This window comes from Meleagris gallopavo, chromosome 3, assembly GCF_905368555.1.
Source record: "Meleagris gallopavo chromosome 3, MGAL_WU_HG_1.1, whole genome shotgun sequence".
NCBI lineage: Eukaryota > Metazoa > Chordata > Aves > Galliformes > Phasianidae > Meleagris > Meleagris gallopavo.
The window spans coordinates 48703673-48719353 of NC_139406.1; the positions used below are offsets into that span (position 1 = coordinate 48703673).

Here is a 15681-nt window from a genome sequence, read left to right on the forward strand (position 1 = left end):
GACCATGTGTATGTTTTTATAACAGGCACAATGAAACCTGCAGACACCATAGTTAAAACAACAATCTACCTAAACATTGTGAATAGTACTTTACTTTTCTAGAAGTGAAAAGTGTTAATACTAAAGGAGCAGCATATAAATAGCTGAATTATGTGGATAATCACTATAATCTTAGCAAAAAAATAATCCTACAGATTTGTTATCCTTTTTTAGGAGATAGACCTATTACTGAAATAGTAGTCATAATTCATTTTGGCCTCAGATTGTATGGGAGCAAAAACTTGTTTTCTGAGCTACAGTAGTACTGTTTATTGTTGTGACCTTATTACCATATATGTGTTATGTAGGAGCGTGAAACAGTAAGATTTTAAAATAAAGTTTGCTTCAGGCCTCCTCGCCCCTCAGATACAAAACATTAAAGACCATCCAGTTTTAACACCACTGCCATGGGCAGGGCTGCAACCCACTAGATTAGGCTGCCCAGGGCCCTATCCAACCTGGCCTTGAGTGCTTCCAGGGATGCGGCACCCGCAGTTTCTCTTGGCAACCTGTTCCAATGCCTCAATAACATCTCAGTTTAAAAAAAAATCACCTTAACATCTAAGCTAAATCTCACTCTTTTTATTTAAAACCATTCCCCCTTGTTCTATCACTATCAGATCACATAAAAAGTAGATTTTCCTCCTGTTTATAAGCTAATACATTTAATACTGGAAGGCTACAGTGAGTTATCCGTGGAGCCTTCTCTTCTCCAAGATGAACAAGCCAAACAGCTCCCTCAGCCTGTCCTCATAGGATAGATGCTCCAGCCCTCTAATCTTCTTCATGACCCTCTTCTGGACCTGATTCAACAGCTCCATGTCTTCCTTGTTTTGGATGCCCCATGCCTGGGCACAGTACTCCAGATAGGGCTTTACAAGGGCAGAGCAGAAGGGGACAATCACCTCCTTCAGTCTGCTGGCCACTTCTCTTTTGATGCAGCCCAGGATACTGTTGGCCTTCTAGGCTGCAGGCACACACTGTCAGCTCATGTTCTGCTTTTTGTTCACTGGGAGGATCTCCCAATCCTCCTTGGCAGGACTACTCTCAATGAGTTCTTCTCAGGATCTGTGCACAATCTGTGATTGCCCTAACCCAATTGCAGCACCTTGCACTTGGCCTTCTTGAACCTCAGTTCATGTGGGCTCACTTTTCAAGCCTGTCCAGTCCCTTTGGCTGGCATTCCTTTTTTCTGTCATATCAATTATACTTATTTCTTCCAATAAGATGAAAACAGTTTCAAGATGGAACAGGCCATCTCAAACTTCTACCAACAGGAGTGAGAACCCTGTGAATTACTAATTTCAAATAAAAATATATATTTAAAAATGCAGTATTCAAAACCTCTTCAGTTCTAGCGTTTTTGAAAGTTATTGCTTGGTATGTACAAGATGAACCCTACCAATATTTTTGACACTGTTTTGTGTTGTAGCTTGTCAGTGTTCTCCTCGTGGTTCCCAGCACAGCATATGTGAGCCAACAATGGGGCAATGCGAGTGTCAAGCAGACATTACAGGGAGACAGTGTGACAGATGCATTTCTGCAGCCCACAATTTCCCCTACTGTGAAGGTAATGCTTGAAATGGAAAATCCTCCATTTAATTCATATCACCCCCCCATTTTTACTGTGGGATTCTCCTGGACATTCTGCTTTGTGGAATTTTGTAGAAACTTGCTGAAGTGTGGGAAGGGAGGACCCCACAGGGAGTCACAAGGAGTGCATATTAGATGAGTTCATTCATCATTCTGTATGTTATTCTAAGAAAATATTTCTCAGTTGTAGGTTGATGCTATATTTTTCCAAGTGACTGCTTTGCATACTGAAACAAACAGTCTAAACAAGGCTAAATAAACGTTTGAATAACCATTATAAAAGGCTTCTGATGGTCTTAAAGTATTTAAGTCACTCCAGGGTAACTGGATTAAAGGGACCTTTGAAAGTTACAAATGTTATATTGTACTTTTCCACTACTGTATTTCACAGCTGTTTTCAAAAGATCTTTTAATGTTTTGTTTGTTTTTTAAATTTCATAAAGGAATCGACAGTGAATGTAACCCTTCAGGTAGCATTGATTCTCATTCTGTAAGTATTCTAGTGCTGCAGATAGCAGTATTTGTTAACAGTTCATGTACAGTCTAGGTCTTTGCTGACCACATTCACTTCATTGCCTAAGTGCCTAAAGCCTAGTCTTCCACTGCAGAAGAATTACACAGGCTTATTTGCAGAGTGAGAGTGGAAATGACCTTTGTGTTTTGCTCTTTGATCATGTCAATGCGGTTCCCTCCTGAAGGTGATGGTGGTTGTTCTTTTTATATATTTTAAATGTGCAATGTGCATACCGTTTATGTACTTGGTGCTCTAGAATCATAATATTTACATGTAGATATGTATTTGTGCCCATGCATGTCTGATTCTGGGTTGATATAGAGCATTTTAGCACCAAATTATTCTTGAAAAAATTATTCTTAGTAACTGCTGATATTCTGCTATTATCATTTTCAGTACTGTGATAGTTATTAGTAGCATGCTATCAAAAATCACAGTCAGGATCAGAAACTACTATAACCCATATATATGGGTTGTGATGAAGACTGGCAGATGGAAGAGTTAGGCTCATGTATACATTTGTGTGCGTTTTCCACGTTTTCTTTAAGTTAACCATGTGTAAGATAGTTACTCCCTGGAAACAATATTGATATATCTGAGCAAATAATAATGCTGAAAGACTCCTTTACAGAAAAGGATAGGAAAAAGAAGGTATGAAAAACAGAATTCAGTGGTATTTGCCTCTGCTGTGAGAACAGATGCATATAGGAGTAAAAAACATTATTGTTGCCTCAGAAAAACATGATTTAGCTTTTAATAATTATTTTTTCAATTATTTATGAATGGAGAATATGAGAAAATATGATGAAGAGAAAAAAAATGTGCCTAAATCTATTCTACAGAAAAAACTGGACATCATATCTGCTATTAGTATGGCATTACTAGAATTTGAAAAAATTACTGGTAATATTAACATTTTTAATTTGAATTGGTTCACTTTACTGCTGTCTTTTCTACTCTGCCTTCCTAAGAAAAGGACAGCAGTAAGGGAGGAAAAAAGACATGAAAATTAATGATTACTTTTAAGGAAAATTGTATTTTAAAGTTTTTGCAAAGCAGTTAATGCTTTAAGCAGTTCTAGCAAGTCCATAAAAGTATTGTTAAGTACATCTGTTGGGAGATTTATAATAATTAGAGATGGAAAAATAAGCAGTCTGAAACAATCCTGTGTTGATAGCATGAGAAAGAAAAATCCAAGAAGTCTGAATCTGCCTCAGTTTCCATGCTTCTGTGAAAGTCAATAAGTTGCCTGTCGATTTTTCTTAGTAGTAAAAGCTATGTTTTTGTGAAACAGATGAATTTCTATTAACTCATTTCTGTCATTAGGGCTATTGTCAATGTCTTCAGCACGTTGAAGGTCCTACGTGCAGTAAATGCAAACCGTTGTACTGGAACTTGGCTGAAGAAAACCCTGAGGGATGTACAGGTATGGCTTCAAGGCGTGTTTCTTTGGGTAATGAAATGTGCTTTATTCTTTTGAAAATATCTATTAGCTGTAGCCGCCTTTGCTACGCAGTGACTTTTTCAACTTGTTAAGAGCACGTTTTTCCACATTATTTAATTTAGACATCTAATTACCTATGACAGCAAGGGATATTATGTATGATAGCAAGTGTTCTCTGGCTTGCAATGATTTATGCTTCCTATGGTCTTATGGCAGTTTTACAGCATTTCTGTACTTAACACTTGATACCAGAATCTGGCTTATTATTTTGGGAAAGAAGATTCTTATTCATTTACTATTATCTCCTAGCTTGTGCATACATCTTTGATTTTCGATATTTAACAGTCCAACCATCTCAGATTTTGGTTTCCAGACTTCTTATGTAATTAGCCGTCTTTGATTTGAAGATGACTGGATTTACTGGATTTCACCAAACCTCTAGGTCAGCGTAGCTCATTCCCACAACATTTACTTCATTTGTATTTCATACGAGAAATTGTGCTGGTCCCAAAGTAGCACTGCAAAATAGGAACTATCTCTCAGGGTGAAAGACACAGTTTTGCTTCAATTATCTTAATATTTCTAAGAAAGAAGGCAATTCTAAATCCAAACTCAAGACTTTTTATTAAATACAATTAGAATTCTTTAAAATACATCAGTTAATTGCACATGCACACAAGTTTTCATTCTTTCTCCTTTGCTTTTTTCTTCTCACCTTGTGCCAGTATCCATTTGCTGTTCTGAACCTTCCGGAGTAAAATCCTCCATGTTACACTACGACTCAAAATTTCAGGTTAAGGGTGGTAGTGGTTGTTTTTTTCCTGCTATGTATCTTGGAAAGATGAAATGCAGATTTTCTTTTTCTTTTTCACCTGGGCAGCATGCCTGTGCGATGTGAGTGGAACACTAAGTGGAGTTGGAGAATGTCAGCAGGTAAAGTGAAATTTTAAGAAAGGCATTAATTCAATGAATTCTGTGAAGATAAAATACTATAACTATGACCATGGTAAGGTAGAATTGTTTTGACACAATAAGTGACTAGTGACATCATAATTCTAAAAATTTTTAATCGTCTTAAACATAGGGATTTTCTCATCTTTTCATTAAGCTTAATGAATAACAAAAGTTATGTCCAGATAATACTTTTTTTTGTTGAGATTAGAGCAATTTTTATTCTTTACAATTACAGAGAATGCAAAGTATTGAAAGAATGAAGTGCTGGAAAAGGTGCTGAAACATTTTTATTAAATTATTTTCTTTGTAGGAAACTGGACGTTGCTATTGCAAATCTAATGTATGTGGAGATTTCTGTAACACCTGTGAAGCTGGTTATTATGCTCTTGAAAACAAAAATTATTTTGGCTGCAAAGGTAAAGAATGTTTCTAGTAGCACACTTGTATTTAACACAGAAGTGTTCGGCATTCCATAGGTTATCTTTTCAAATGTGGATGGATTTACTGAGTCACTTTTGCACTGTATTTTGCATTATTGCTTGTAATAGAAGTGCAAGTCTCAGTTTGAGCTGAATGAATTTCGCATGTGAAAATTTTCCTTCGTCTTCCAAAAGGAGAAAGAGCAAGGCAGATGTTTCCACTGTAGTTCTCAGAAGTTTTGTGACTTTCAAACTTAAGAAAATTTGTTTCGCTTTGACTTCATCATCTTTTATCTCTCCATCCCCAGTACCTTGTTTGCCAACACCTGTCTGAGGATTTGTTCTCACAGCCATTTGTGTGATTGCACAAGGAGCTGCTGAAGGTTGCCCAGCACAGAATCCTGGGCAATCCTATGCTCTGTGGCTGGCATTCATTCCTGCATGTGTGCTTGAGCCTCATTGATGAAGCTCATCTCATTAATCCGTTTTAAAGTCTAATACTTCCCACTCTGAGAGGGTTTCAGTGAAGTCAGGAGTTAAAATTCAGTACAAAGTACAGTGAGATACATAACACCCTTCAAAATACTTCACCCTAGGAAAATACGTAAGTGTCAAAAGATTCCGAGATAAGGTAATTGAAGGTCATTCCTTCTCTTACTCTTATCAGAACACAGGGCAAGGGATGTTTGATTTTCCTGTAGGCATTATTTGTAAGTGTGGTAGCTCTCTGTTCTGTTTAGCACTTTTCTGAAGTCTTCTGTTGGATTAAGAACTTAACCTGATTTTTTTTTTTTTCATTTTTTCTATGTTATGTTATGTATGATATGTTTGTGTATTGCTTTAGGCTGAGGCTCAATGTGTTTTGAAGCACAGCATAGCAGTGATATAAAGGAAGCAGTCATTCTCCTGGAGGATACTCACTCTGCCATGTGTCTTTAGGGCTGTGGGGCTACATCAGTGGATCCTGTCCTTCCTTGCCCCACCTGGGATTTGGATTTGTTCAGTTTATTGAAAACACTTTCACTGTCTTCAGTGAGCTTTACACCTGTCCAAGGATGATGCAAGGGATTTATTTTTAAAGCGTTACGTACTTTTAGCCATCATTTTATACGTGCAAAGTGAAACAAACAAAAAAACCAACCAACCAAAAAACTGACAAAACAAAGACAGATCTATCGAATAAACCTTCCATGTTTAATTTTCAAATTTCAAATTTCATTAGATCAAAAGATCTAATGAAAGGGATCTGTTTTCACAAAGTTGAGGAGTACTTTAATTCTCCTTGATTTCAGTGAGATTACAGATGCTCAACATTCTGTAAATATGCTTAGGAACTCTCAACCTTTAAGTCAGTTTTGAAATGTTTAGCCTACACATACTTGTTCCTTAGTATGATGTACTATGCCTCATTATTAGAGATGTCCTTCACTTCTTGCCAGGAGTCCTGTCTCCTGTATCAAGTCATTCAGTGCTTTTCAGTATTGGTTAAAAATATGCATATGCATGTATGATTTTGTTATGTCGTGGTACTATACTCTGAAAAATGAACTTCTTTCTCCTTTTGTAAGCTAGATGTTCTTTTAAATAATCAATCACCCTGATATTACATAGAAATTCTTGCTTGTTAGCAAAACATTTGAATGGCTGTTCTACACAACTGTGGTTCAGCATTTAATAAATGTGGCTTTGTATTTAAAAATTTAAAATTTTTTTAAATTATATTTAAAAATAAAACTGGTCTAATGTTACAAGCAGAAAAAAAAGAAAACAGCATGAAATGTGAGAAGCCAGAAATAATTGCAATTTATGTGTGGGTGATTTCATTTGCGGGGGTTCTAAAGGGCTCCGGAAGGAGGAAATGAGTTGATAGTAGTGCTTAATTAGAGGAAGTGAGGTGTGTTTTCTGGTAATGGTTTTAAAAATGGTTTTACCATTTTTTCTGATAAGATATTTGGCTTCTGTTCTTTACCTGGCAGGCTGTCAATGTGATGTTGGAGGATCCATCAGCTCTGCATGTGCTGAACCCTCGGGTGCCTGCCAGTGCAGAGAGCACGTTGTGGGGAAGGCCTGTCAGGAGTGAGTCTGACTGTAGCAAACAGCTTATGCTTCAAAATAGTTCATTTGAAACTGCACATCAGTTCTTTGCTAGCTTTTCAGACGAGATAGTAGATGTATTGATAAATAAGCTGGTAAATTGTTGTAAGCCACTTGTTTTGTCTGACAGTTTTCTTCTTTTGCTTTAATAAGATTTTTTTTAAACTTGGTTTTCTCAAATAACTGGTACAAGTTTTGTGATCACAGTGCATATATATCAATGTATCTGTGTCTATCAACAGTTATATAAAAAGGTATAGCTGTAAAAGCTTCTGATAAGGGAATTCTCATTTAATTTTATTAACTGCTATCAGAATTCCTCAGTGATCAATAGATCATTTCCTTTCATTTTTTTTATTCTTATAGATGTAGACCACACAATGATTGCTAATTCTTTCAAATTATCATGGTGGTTGCGTGGAAGTTTTTTACCAAAACATGCTGGAAGTAGGAGTGATGCTCAACTGACAAATTACATGGAAATGCCATAAATTCATCAGGCTCTGTTAGCTTACGTAGTGGTGAAATGAAAAATCATTTCAGAATGAATTTGTTTTAGCTACTGAGTGACATGGTTTAGGTGCATTACTTAACATATCCTTACTTCCAAGTTAATATTAAAGGTTCAATCAGTGGTTATATTTGTATTTTACGCTGGCAGGAATACCTAAACTGACAATGAGCAAACATGAAGATTCAGAGGAAAGAAAAGTTTAGTTTCCTTGAAAGTTTAACTTTTTTTTTCTCCCTTTTTCTTGGAAGACCTGAGAAAAACTATTTTTTCCCTGATCTGCACCACATGAAGTTTGAGATTGAAGATGGTACCACGGTCAAGGGAAAGGAAATTCGGTTTGGCTATGATCCTGAGGAATTTCCTAGCTTCAGTTGGAGAGGATATGCCCGGATGTCTGCTATACAAGTAAGGTGGTATTTTGCTGTATGCTTTTGGGTGAGAACATAGATGTATGATATGTGTTCCCCCATTGTACTACTTTATGTGCACAAGGTCATGAGCAAAACTGAAGAAAGGACAGGATCTCACTGATCTGAACGTTTTGGCATTCTGTCACTGTTTCAGTTATTAACTGTTTATGTTATTTGAAGTCGATCGTTGCTAGTGCAAATGTGTTCTTTAGCAGTGTCATTTGAGAGTTGGTTTGGGGTTTTTTTTTTTCTTTTTGAGATGCATTTTGATGTAGGTTTAAATTAAAGAACTAGTAGATTTAAAGTATTAACTGCAGGAATTAGTATCATTATGACGACAGCCAAAACAGCAGAAGATTGACATTTGGCTAAATCACTTGAGTTACAGAGATCCATAGTAGTCTGTATCCATGAGATTTTCATCACAGAGGCAATGACAAGGACTTCACGCTTGCACCTCATGTTGACAAGGAAGAGAAATTTGCCAACTTTGTCAGGAATTATACCTTTCCATGGTAGCAAACAGGAAAATGTGTAAGTCAATAAAACAAGATGAGAGCAGCAGCTCTCACTGGCAACATTTTGTTTCTTGATAGTCTAGAAATAAACAGCAACAGAGGAAATAAGTACATCGCTAGCAGAAAGTCAGCAAAATTTAATAGTATGAGGACCTGTTTGTGGACTGAATTGCTAAGCAAATATACCAGGACTTTAAAACAGTAGATTTGAGCAATAAATTGAATGTTTTCATTGTAGTCTCGAAGTAGTACTCTGCTGTGTGTAGTACTCTGCTGATGAGATTTTTCAGTCCTCAGTTATAATTGTGTTCAGCCTCTATAAGCTGTCTGAAGACAGATGGGGCACTCCAGACATGAGTACGTAACCATTGTGCTAGCCTACTGGTTTTCTTTTTGTTACTCTTTTTTTCATTCTTTCTTCTTTTATTCCAGAACCTCCTTTGTGTCTGGAGTTGTTTCTTTTTCTTTTTTTTTTTTTTTTTAACCCTTCAGAATTATTTCACTTTCACAAATGAAGGCAACTGCTCAGCAACTGTGATTTCTTAACTTCTGCTTTCTAACTTGGAGGCTTTTTGTGTTTCATGTCCATCTGGCATTTTGTGAACAAGTAGTGAACAGTTTCTAATCCTGCTGGAAGCATACGTTACTTTGCTCACCTGAATAAAGCTTTTCAAGTCATATAACTAATTGCCATATCTAGGCACTCCACAGTTAGATCCTTGCATAAATAGTTGCATGTTGTTCATTTCAAGGGACTTTCAGAATTTTGGCATAGCTTGTCTGTATCTTACAGGAGTTTGAAATATTCTTGATATTAATTTTCTGAAAGATCAATAGTGTTACAATATCTGTAACACAAAATTCTAATGTAACAACTTTTTGTGAAGCTATTTCAATAAAATATATATATATATTTGAAGTGAATATATATTTGAAGTGAATAGCCCATGGATGGTATCCAGTGCTGCTATGCTGCACCCATGCTGCTGACATGGGTATTTCATTATGGACTGAGAAGCTGAGAGCTGTATTAAGATTTTAAAGCACTGCCAAGAACTACCTAAGTCTGTGGCAGAGTTCAAAGAATAATTTTTCACCATTTCCTGCTTTTGCTTGAAGCCAAGAACTGACATGTATTTCTCCCTCATAGCTCATATATGTCAGTTTTCTTTCTTCACCTGTGTCTTGTAGATATTCCACAAAAGCTTAGGAACCATTTTGTTAAACTTTCTGAGGCATGTTTATTTCTTTCACCTTTTCTTTTTTATTTCTATCTTTTTTCAAGTGTTCCCTCAGTGCCTGTCTTATCCTTTCAGCAGTCATTCTTCTCCATTTAAAACAGCAGTTGTAAAATCTTCCTCCACATTTGTTTTCTTTCCTGGTCTGCAGTTACTGATATTTTGTCCATCTAATCTTTGTAGATCTTGCATCCCTATCATCTGTTGTATGTCCATCTTTGCTTTCTGCTTTGCTATTTAAAAAGTGGAGATATGTGATGGTATCATACAGAGCTGGCACTGTAACAGTTTTAGCAGTAAGAGAAAATTTATGCTCCCTTCAGAAAGGTATAGAATTTGGAAAACCTCTGTGTTTTTGGAGATGCAGTTGTAGGAAGGTTAACATACCAGAAGTGTCTTGAAATGGGATGGTGAGTGGATTATGATGGTGGGAGTTGGATTGTGATGGGGGCTTTATAATTTAAGATGAAAAAAAAGAAGCCAAACTTTTGAGAATGCTTTTTTTTTTTTTTCTTTTGAATTTGCCAGCAGCATTTGAACAATTCTCTTCTGATTCTGCTCTAAATAATGGGAGCTGTGTTAATTTGGTCTCCAATGAGCTCAATGCCAGACCAGGGCTGATGAGAACTATATAGTTCCAGAGATGTCAGTTCAGCCTCATGGCAAAACAGTCATGGTATCACATATCTAAGATGCTGAGGGATGTGGTAGGGGACTAGAAGAAGTTGCAGTGTCAGTCTGAAATGTCTGCGTGCTGTGGAGCATTGTGTGTGATCTCAAAGTAAAATCAGTAGTTCTGGTCTATTCTCTTAATGCCACATCTTTCCTTTAATGCAGAGGCAGGGAGAATACCAGTAAAACACTGCCTGTGTTTCAAGGTGTAATATCAACATGCATGCTAGCTAAGTCATTCTTTATCTTTCTGGGTAAGCTATTAGTCAACAAGAGTTTTTACAGGAGGTTTAGTTCCATATTCTTTTGTAAGCTACCTGCGTCTTCTTTTTCTGTTATAGAATTGTCTTTGCCAAACAGTTTTTCATTCTCTGGGTGCTAGTAACAAATAATATACTTTCCTTTCCTCCTTTTTCTCTTTCTTTTTATTTTTCCCAGCCAGAGGTGGTTGTGACTGTCACTGTGGCTTCCCCTAAGCTCTTCCACCTAGTCCTCCGCTATGTCAACCTGGGTTCAAAAAGCTCTAAAGGAAAGATTTCAGTTGCTGAGGGAAAACATTTTGGGACTAATTATACTTGTAAGTGAATTAATTTTCTCATTAGGCTTACCTGTCTTCATCTGTTATACACAGCACTGTCATTCCTGTACGTACTTGTCTGCATGTGCATTTTTCTTGTAGGCAATCAGTACGGTGCTTGCATGGCTTCTAACTGTTCTTCTGTTTAGCACTTTATGGCTGTTTTTGTTTATTAACTTCCATTTTTCAGAACGAAGTGAGGATAACTTTGAATGTGGAAAAATCAAATCTCTACTTATTTCGCATTATCCTGAGATATATTAACCCTGGAGGGGAATCATTATCTGGCCGCATATCTGCTTGTCAAACTCGGCCTGAAACAGGTAGGTACGACTCAACAGCACAGCAGCAGATCAGATAAATGACAGATCAGAGAAGCCATTTCAAGATACTACTAATTCAAATTTGTATTGTCACTTAAAATGCATTGCTGTTAACAGTGTCAGTGCTTCTGTGCTTTTCCTAATATATTTTGCTGTAACTGATGTGGCTATGTTTGCATGAAACTTCTGCTTGCACTGGGAATCAACTTCTGTTTTTTAAATGTTTGCCAAATTTGGTACTTTGAGTTCTGTCCTCGAAAGCTCTGAACTGTGTGTTTTTAGGAAGCTTTCAGATAAAGGATAACAGCACTTGATTCAGTTGCCTTTAATATTTCAGTTTAAAAGTAGTTTCTCCCCTCCTGCCATGAATAATACTTATGTCATGATGAACCCTATCAATCAAGTTAGTTCTGTTTACAGACCTCAACAACATGTGATGACAACGTGTGCTCTGGTAAAAGATAAGTACTCCATATCCTTTGAATGGCGGAGACATTCCAAGTCTGCGTTCAGGCTTATCTTGTATTATGCCTAGCATTATCAACCTGCTGAGAATCAGTGGAATTTAGTCATAGTTCCTCTCAGTAATTTGGAGAGGACAGATCTGAAGTCTTGAGAGGTACCACTCGTCAGAATAGAAGCAGCTTCATAGTCTTACATTGCCTGGCAGACAAGGGAACCTGCTTGAAATAAAGCTTTTGTCTGTGTCTTGGAGCTTCCAAGAGGAAACCTTTGCTATCCATAACATTTTAGATGCTTTTGAGAACCTCTGGTATCTAAAATATGCGGCAGAAATTTGTATGATAACAAGCCTTGTGTCTGTCAGTAATAATGGGAGACGAAGGTAAGAAAACACTTCAGAATATTGTAAAACTGGCTATTATAAGGGAAAAAGCTCTTTACTATGAGTGTGATGAGGTGCTGGAACAGGCTGCCCAGAGAGGTTGTGGATGCCCTGTCCCTGGAGGTGTTCAAGGCCAGGTTGGATGGGGCCCTGGGCAGCCTGGTCTAGTATTAGATATGGAGTTTGGCAGCCCTGCCTGTGGCAGGGGAGTTGGAGCTTGATGATCCTTGAATTGCCTTCCAATCCAAGACATTCTATGATTCTGTGAAAAGGTATGCTTTTCTGAACCAATTTTCTCAAGACTAATGAGAGTGAAGATTACAATAATTGCATAATTCTTTAATTTACTGTGTGCAGTTATTAATACATATTGATAGAGGAGCATTGACAAGCTCCTACCGGACCAGGTATATAATGTATGTAATCGTAAGTCTAGAGCAATAAGCAGGTAGAGACACTTTACAGTCTTTATTTGTTTGTTTGTTTGTGCTAGCAGGTGCTGCTCAGAGCAAAGAGTTTGTTTTCCCACCCAGCAAGGAGCCAGCTTTTGTCACGATCCCAGGAAAAAACTCCACAGAATCTTTCTCACTGGTTTCAGGCACATGGACTGTCAATATAATAGCAGAAGACGTCCTCTTGGTAAGAAAGCAATTGAGGAAAACAAGTGCTTGAAGACTGTCATGATTCTGTAATTATTTGCCAGAAAGAAGTCTGGAAGCAATTGAAATCCAGCATTAGTGAAAGGAGTGCAGTGGCATGATGACCTTCAGACTCTTATTCCTTTTTCTTCGCTTGTTTTTTGGCCTCTGCCTTTACCTGCTCTAATTTTTCATGTACTTACAGCCTTTCAGTCTATCCAAAATATGTACCTTTAAAGGATGAAGCGGTATTCATATACGCAACTGGTTGAGCATAAAAGCTCATATAAATTTTTAATTCTTACATATCAGGTGTCATGTTTAAAACTTTGCAACAGATGCTCAAGTTGTTAGTTTTCTAACAAAAATTCATCAGAAAAATAGTAAATGATGGGCTTTATAATTAGAAGGTAACTTTTCAAATGTTTTTAATAATTCTTCCACACACTAAAAAGTTTTCTGTGACAGCAGTTCTGGGAAATTCTTATTTAATAAACAAATAAATAAATAAATGAGGAGATTGTTTGTGATCCTACATCTTTAATGTTTTTTGTAAAGATACCACATTGAAATTCACGTGTGTATTTTATAGAGTTAACAAATACCCACTATCTTTAGTCATCATCCCTGAGGCTCTGTTAAATTTATGCAATACCATGTAAAATGTTACTAAAGAGCTTGCACACATTTCTTACTGAAAGTGACAGTACTGTTGTGCCTGTTTTTTTTTTAATAATACCTTTGACAAGGAATTTGTTAATGATCTGAGCCCAGTATGTTTACACACACACACACGTACATTTTTATAAATTAGCTTAAATATGTTTTTACTGGAAAAGCAAAAACATGCCAGCACGTCTTACCAACACACAAAGCACATCTTAATAGATTAAGTGCAATATTTTTATAAAGTCATTTGGGATATGCAAATCTCACTTGCAGACTCAAGCACAATTGAGCTTTATGCATATGAATTGCATACATGGGTGAAAACTTTGCAGAGCCTGCAGTGTGTTACCAAGCAGTGCTGGTGTAATACAGGCAAACTAGTTTTCCACTCTAGCAACTGGATCATTGGTCTTATAAACCAAGATCAACCTTGAGTTAGAAGATATGTGTTTCAGAGCTAACTCTTAAGTAAGAGGGGCTTTTAGATTCCTAGGCTCTGGGCTTGATGCGTCCTGTAAGGTGGTCGGGACATTGTGGGGAAGCTCTTTGATAAACACCATCCTGTAAAATATGTGATGAAATAGTGGCTGCAGAGTTTCTCTGCTCACAGAGCAGTGCCTTTCTCCCATCTCTGTGAAGATGCAAATATAGTTAACAATAGATAAGTAACAACAAAAGCATGTGTCTTGCAGATAGATACTCTCTATAAAATTTATCTGTGTAGTTGGTTTTGTGCATTGCTACATTGTGAAAGTCTGGAGATGTTCCTTCTGTATTTTTCTGCATGGTCTTGCATTTGTTGTATTCTTTGTTTTTAGGATTACATGGTGCTGTTACCTAGAGATTATTATGAAGCATCCATCTTGAAGATCCAAGTTACAGAGCCTTGCACCTATTTGGGACATGTTTCAACAGAGAAGTCAGTATATATGCTGCAAAATAAACCATTGCATTGGATCATGTTGTTATTATCCCACTGCAACTGAAAGCAATAATAATAATGTGTTTTCTTTTTTGTTTTGTGTAAGCTGCTTGCTCTATCAGCATTTGCCATTGGGCAAATTTTCCTGCATCCTTGCTTCAGAGACAGAATATTTCAGGCATGATGGAAAACATGGAATACCTGTCCGACAGCCAACTCCTGATCAACCAGCGATGTCACATATCAGTGGAAGAGAGGTTAGATTCCTCCATGCTAATTGCAGTCCCATCTGCACTATTAACTATAAACCTACCGGACTAAAACAATTGCAGATTCATGGCTTAAGATTTGCAGATCTTTAATTCACTAAAGCAGACTCTGCGCTAAGTTCTAAATTTTTTATAGATTTTAAAAGATTAATATAGGCACATCTATAACTGACCGGAGTGGATGTTTCACTCTGACAAAATTGTCTTATTAAATACAATAAAAATTTCAGGCATACTGTGTTTTTCAGCATACTGAAATTATAGCAGAAATTGCAAAAGGATTTGTCAGCAGTGATTCTAAATCTTTTTTTCCCTTAAATAGCTATACTTATGTAAAATTTTTACTTCATTTAAAAAGCAGACAGAAGAAAGTATGCCACTGCTGTAGGTCCATTGAAAGAGAAACATGTTTTATGAAATTGAAAATTATACTCGGAACATGTTTGGTTTGTAAAAAAAAAATAAAAATAAAAAAATAAAAAAAATAAAAAAATAAATAATAATAATAATAATAATAATAAAATTATTGTGTGATAATTACATCTAGAGTGATGATGATGCCCTCTATTACTGTGGCATTAGCTTTTAAAAATACCAAGTACAACAAGGATACTTACATGCCACAGGCCCTGGTGCTTCGTTGCTGATGCATGTGTGCAACTACTGGTAATTTCAGTGAAGTCAGGATGGCTGTTGACAGAATTATTTGCTTGCTTAAATGTTCATAGCCTCAGGACGTTGAGAAAAGCATCTTAAATTTGAATTGTATGGCCGAGTGTAACAAAAAACTGTAACCACAGCACTTCCCATTCAACTACTTTGGAGTATTTCCTGTAAAATATTACTTCAAGCGACTTGCAGAGGTGAACTAAAAGAAAAAATAGTTTTTTCTGAAAGTGACAGTGGCTACGTGGAGAAGATGCTTTCAGTCTTCATAGGGAATCAATATTCTCTATGAAGTAGGGAATTATATTCATGGAAATGTTTATTTAGCACAGAATTAGAGTCCATTTTTATTTGTTTTTAAAGA

At 36.6% G+C, this 15681-nt stretch overlaps 1 protein-coding gene and 1 long non-coding RNA gene across 7 annotated transcripts in view; one reads left to right on the forward strand and one right to left on the reverse strand.

The window, feature by feature from the left end:
- The window catches only part of LAMA3 (laminin subunit alpha 3), a 114033-nt gene that overhangs the window by 40181 nt on the left and 58171 nt on the right, over positions 1-15681 (forward strand). For 2 of the 3 annotated variants that reach the window (XM_085220893.1, XM_085220895.1), the window contains 11 exons: positions 1472-1609; positions 2076-2122; positions 3473-3572; positions 4471-4523; positions 4855-4960; positions 6940-7039; positions 7820-7976; positions 10848-10986; positions 12647-12792; positions 14279-14379; positions 14489-14639. In XM_085220893.1, coding sequence (XP_085077019.1) covers positions 1472-1609; positions 2076-2122; positions 3473-3572; positions 4471-4523; positions 4855-4960; positions 6940-7039; positions 7820-7976; positions 10848-10986; positions 12647-12792; positions 14279-14379; positions 14489-14639 — 1238 coding nt within the window. The remainder of the gene's footprint in view (positions 1-1471; positions 1610-2075; positions 2123-3472; positions 3573-4470; positions 4524-4854; positions 4961-6939; positions 7040-7819; positions 7977-10847; positions 10987-12646; positions 12793-14278; positions 14380-14488; positions 14640-15681) is intronic. The other variant, XM_085220894.1, reaches the window with a different exon arrangement.
- The window catches only part of LOC146544701 (uncharacterized), a 31097-nt gene continuing 19604 nt past the window's right edge, over positions 4189-15681 (reverse strand). For 3 of the 4 annotated variants that reach the window (XR_014882463.1, XR_014882461.1, XR_014882460.1), the window contains one exon: positions 4189-6008. This is a non-coding gene — a long non-coding RNA (uncharacterized LOC146544701). The remainder of the gene's footprint in view (positions 6009-15681) is intronic. The other variant, XR_014882462.1, reaches the window with a different exon arrangement.